This window comes from Castor canadensis, chromosome 1, assembly GCF_047511655.1.
Source record: "Castor canadensis chromosome 1, mCasCan1.hap1v2, whole genome shotgun sequence".
In the NCBI taxonomy this organism is placed as follows: Eukaryota; Metazoa; Chordata; class Mammalia; order Rodentia; family Castoridae; genus Castor; species Castor canadensis.
Genome location: NC_133386.1, coordinates 156,244,642 through 156,249,874, shown reverse-complemented (window position 1 = coordinate 156,249,874; position 5,233 = coordinate 156,244,642). Strand labels below are relative to the sequence as shown.

General features: G+C 42.3%; 1 protein-coding gene across 2 annotated transcripts; it reads left to right on the top strand.

Annotated features, from left to right (window-relative positions):
• The first annotated feature begins 332 nt into the window (after positions 1 to 332).
• On the top strand, positions 333 to 4,246 carry LOC141411019 (serum amyloid A-3 protein). 2 transcript variants are annotated; one of them, XM_074042695.1, is made up of 4 exons: positions 333 to 468; positions 844 to 938; positions 3,499 to 3,637; positions 3,963 to 4,246. In XM_074042695.1, exons 2-4 carry the CDS (start codon positions 848 to 850, stop codon positions 4,099 to 4,101), a joined length of 369 nt encoding a protein of 122 aa, XP_073898796.1. In that variant the 5' UTR covers positions 333 to 468; positions 844 to 847; the 3' UTR covers positions 4,102 to 4,246. The 2 variants fall into 2 exon arrangements, with proteins under 2 accessions (XP_073898796.1, XP_073898802.1); XM_074042701.1 differs by having other exon boundaries at positions 406 to 468; positions 847 to 938.
• Positions 4,247 to 5,233: the final 987 nt, after the last annotated feature.

Below are 5,233 nucleotides of genomic sequence, written 5' to 3'. Positions count from 1 at the left end.
TTTCCTACTCTTATATCCTAAGGTCCCAGCTTCATTCTGGACTGTCCCTTGCAGTGGAAGTTAGCTCAGCTGTTCCATTTCTCTGATATTCTCACATTCTTTGCTAATCAAATCTCTTTTTTCCAATATTGATCTCCCTTCACAGCATATGGTTTATAATTCACTGTGTGTACGTTACTGAATCCCAATAATTTCCAATCAGGACTGTGACTGGAAGGAAACTGAAAATCCTGCTTTACTATATTCCTGGAAGTTGCCAGATTGCACAATCTGGGAGAATTAGATTTGTGTGAAGAAAGACCCTGGTGTTCTACATGGTGTCTGCTGGCCAAGAGGGATTGTGCAACAGGGAGAGAGGTTTGCTCCATGAGCCAAGTGCCAGTATATATAGCACCTACCACAGCTCCCCAGCAGGCAGCACGTGCAGCTCTAAATCACTTGGGGCCTCAGCAGGAACCACAGCCCAAGGTAGAGTGCTAGAACTTTGCAGCACTTTGACTCTTTGGACATTTTCTTTCCCCATCACTCTCCCAAATGCCACCTTAGAAGCTTCCTGTACAGTTGGGGTTCGGGTTATAACAAGGGGTGACTGAAATGAGAAATGCTCTATACAACTGGTCCATTGCAAGTACTCAGACACTGAGATTCTAAGATGAACAGAAATGCAGAATTAGACCCTCTGAATTCTACTTATTTGTCATGTATTTATGCACACAAGACAATTCTTGTATGGAAATTTGAGTGGGTTGTATTACTGCAATGCAAGAATAGGTCACCATTACAGAAAATCAAAGTCTAAGTAAAAGCTTCATTGTCCTGAGTTGTGTTTCCTTGATGCTACAGCAGGATGAAGCTTGCCATTGGCATCATTTTCTGCTTCCTGTTGTTGGGAGTTGACAGCCAAAGGTGGACCTCATTTGTCAAGGAAGCTGGTCAAGGTAAGGCCCAAAGGGTAGGGGGCAGGAGGCTGTGGGTCCAAGAATTTATTTACCTGAGCAGAGACCATATGTGCTCTGGGCAAAGGTGCTAGTGAAGCCATCAGGGAATGGAGGAGCATGGTGTTTCCTAACAGTAGTTCCCCATGCTTTTCTCCAGCTTTGACACTTCTCTATGAGCATCAGGTTTAGACAGAAACTTCATCAGGAGAGCAGGAGTTGGCTGGAATTCAGGAGGGGGGGCTCTCTTAATGAAAGCGGGACTCTACTCCCCTCTACTGGAATGTTAGAGACGCACATTTCAATAGCCCTGAAGCTGGTACATCAAGTGTGTGGAGTGTGCTCAGGGAGGCTGAGCAGAACCAGTGCGGCCCCCATCCCACTGTGATAACCACCAAAGTCACTGAGCTTCAGTATCTTGTAGGCAGTGTGCTAAAGATTTATGGGAGCAAAGCAACTCGTTTTCTTTCTTTAGTCCTGTGAAGTAGGCATCATTCTTACCTCTTAACAGAGAAACTGACTCACAAAGAGCCTGGGGTACCTAACAGAATGCCAGAGAAAAAAGCAAGATTTAAGCCAAGTAGACTTGCTCCTCAGAATTTACTGTACTATTTCCAAAAAAAAAAGAGTGAGATATTTTTGACACAAATCTCATTTCTATCTGAAAAATGGTAAAATGAATGGGATACGTTTGGAAGGCAATTCTACCTCCTTTATCCACAGTAAAAGACACATTGGTTTTGTTAGGACCAAGCAAGACACATCCAGTAAACAGACACTGAGGGAAACACCTCCTCAGCCATAATTTCAAGTTGCAATATTTATTTATGTATGTGTGTATTTATTTATTCATCCATGTTATTGGGTTTTTGAACTTGTACTTGATAGACAGGCACTTCACAACTTGGGCCATGCCACTAGCCCTCAAATTGCAGCATTTAAACTTTCAGGTGTCATAATTGTTGGGATAGTCTCTGAATAATTTTTTTAAAAGGATTCCTTTGGTCTTATCTAAATTCTCACATACCCAGTTAAATATATTTCTCATTCTTTAGGTCATTGTTTTTCAAAGGGTTGCTCTCTTGGATGAGAATCCCTTGTGGTCAGGATGTTTTACAAAAGGCTGAGGCCTAGGTCCATATCCCACTCCTCTGCCACTGAACCACAATTGCAACAGTTTTTTATTTTATTTCTTATGCACAGTGGAGTTTGACAATCATAACCACTGGTTTTCCTGCTCACAAATGATAAAATGCACCAGACATTTCAGAAGTATGCACTCAGCAACTCTTTACTCAAATGATCCATTTAAAACATTAACTCAGACAGAATAAGTAGAAAAAATAAAAGCAATTATTTGAACACCAAATAAGTACACAAGATGAAGACAAGTTATCTCTTAAGAGGAATTATATAAACCACGATTACAACTGTATATTAGATTTTCCAATTTTTTAGATTAATTAATTTTTAAAAAATCTTTTGCTGGTTGAGTGGCTCAAGTGGTAAAGCTTCTGCCTTGCACATGTGAGAAAAAGTCTTTCCCATTTAACTCTAGATTGATCAGATTCCTCAGGTGACTAACTCCCTGCTCATCTTAGTTTCGTCCTTTTTCTTTTTTTCTTCCACTCTTCCTAAGGAGCAGAGACTGAAAATATATTGCGCATCCAACATGTTCTAGAATATGTATAGTTTCTCAGTTCTTCTCATGACCCCTGAAGTGCTCAACACTCCAATTTTATTGGGGAGGACACTGAAGTTTTGAACCTAGACGGTCAATTGCTCTTTGGTTTTTGGTGGGACTGGGGTGTGTACTCATAGCTCTGTGATTATAAAGCAGGTGCTCTATCACTTGAGCCACACCTACACTCCATTTTAACCCGTTTGTTTTAGAGTTGGGTTCTCATAAATATTTGCATGAGCTAGCCTAGATCCATAATCCTCCCGATCTCAGCCTCCCAAGTTTCTAGGATTGCAGCCATGAGCCACCAGTGCCCAGCTCGGTTGCTGTTTTTCTGCATGATTATACTGTCTATTTAAATCTGTCTCAAAGAACTCACATTTATCACCTGCTAACTGGACTCTGACAATTCTCCAGGTTCATTTATACCCGGGACATTCAGAAGGACTCAAGACAGAACTGTTCTCTGCCCATTTTTTCTCCCGTTTTGAGAAGATCGAGAGAGAACTGTCCATAGCCTCCCTCAGAATCCCATTCTCATGGTTTAGGCAGAAGGTCCCTGGAGCTTTCTATAGAGAGAGTTTTCATTTTTATACAATGAAATATCCTAAAAGGCCATTCTACGTCTTCTTCACATGCTTCACACACACCTTAAAACAAACTAGCAACAGAACCAAGAATGGATTAAACAGAATAAGACTTGCACCAGTGCCATTCCCGCTACTGTAACCCAGGGAAGTAAAAAGTAAAGGAATCTTCCTTTCAAGTCACACTTTCTAGGGCTTTTTCAAAGGCTGAAATCTTTGGACTCGGTTGGAGGAATCATTTTCTTCCTCTCTCTTGCCCAGGCATGATCAATGTCATCATCTCTTCCTCTTCCAGGGGCGAGAGACATGTGGCGAGCCTACTCTGACATGAGAGAGGCCAATTGGAAAGGAGCGGACAAGTACTTCCATGCTCGGGGGAACTACGATGCTGCCCGGAGGGGACCTGGGGGAGCCTGGGCTGCTAAAGTCATCAGGTAAGGCAGGCTCCTGGGGAAGCCAGGCCCGGATGAGCAGGGCTGGACCGCCTTGGGCAGTCAGGAGAAGGCTCTCTTCTACACAGAGGTTCCTTGTGGTGGCTGCAGCCCTCCTCCTCTTTCCCATTCTCCCTCCTGTGCTTAGTGAGGGAGGAGTAGCTGGGCTGAGCAGGGATTTGGCTGGGCAGGGCCAGTATGTCAAGCTCCTCCTTCCTTGGCCTTCCTGGTCTCTTCTTACAGACATGCCTTGGAATGGGATTGAGAGAGTGGGGCTGTTGCTTATCAGACTGGTGATGAATCTCCTTTCTGTCTGTCCTGATTACAGTGATGCCAGAGAGGGTATTCAGAGACTCACAGGCCATGGAGCAGAGGACTCAAGGGCTGACCAGTTTGCCAATGAATGGGGCCGGAGTGGCAAAGACCCCAATCACTTCAGACCTGCTGGCCTGCCCAGAAAATATTGAGTTTTCTCTTTACTTGCATTTCAGGAAATAAAAACTGTAAATCCCTGAGGACAGGGCCAATTGGTAATGAGTTACTGAATTCTGTATCCCTCGAGTGCTTGATAGTGAACACATAAAATGATTAATAAATGCTTGTGGAATCCAACTTGTCATTGTAATCTGGAAAGAGCATATGACAGTCTCACTGGGAGCATGGACCAAGGGGATGGCTGGTAAACATTTTAATTTTTTTTAAAGAAAATAAGGCACTAATTTTAAAATTGTACAGTCATACATGGGACAAATATGGCATCACAGCCTACATTATATATTCTATAAAATGGAAAGAACAGTAAGAAAATCCTATGGGCAACCTCAGAAATAAAATTTAAACTAAATAAAATGAACAAGTCCTTAGAAAAATATTATTTACAGAGATTCAGAAGAAATAATCTGAATCATCCCCCAATTATTTTAAGACTGAATTTTTCCACAAAGAAAATAGTAAGCGTAGATGGCTATTATACAAATTTAATTCCTCAAGAAGGCAAATCATTCACATTTCATACAAACATGCATATAATTGAAGAGAAAACATTCCCCAACTCTTTCTAATGAGGTAGGAAAACTTTCAACAAGAACAGCAACAACAAAAGTGAAGGAAAATATCAAAAAGAAAAAGTACCCTGAGTAACCATGGATTGGCCTCAGCAGTGGCCATACTCCAGAAGATTATGGAATCTTACAGATGAGAGAGGGTTTCAGACAACTGCAGTCTTTCCCATATTAGACCTTCTCTCCTGGCTTTTGCTGGCTAGCATTCCCTGGAAATAATGCACTGTTTCTAGGCTCTGCATCTAGCCTCCTCATTGTCCAGTCATCTGTGTCCTCAGCACTTTTCACCTCCCATGAATCTGGGTGCCTTATTAGTCTCTCCCGCCATGGAGGCCTAGTCTAAGGAGTCTTTCCCTTCTTCTAGCCTCTCCTTCCCTAACCATGTGTTGTCCAGTCCCTGTCCATGGCATTAAGAAATACCTTTCAAAGATGTTTTCCTTCTTTTTTCCCCATTCCAGGATAGAATGTCACCTTCATTACATCAGATCTGTATCAGTGAACACCTCCATACCACTCTGCTCATGCCTTCTTGAGAATT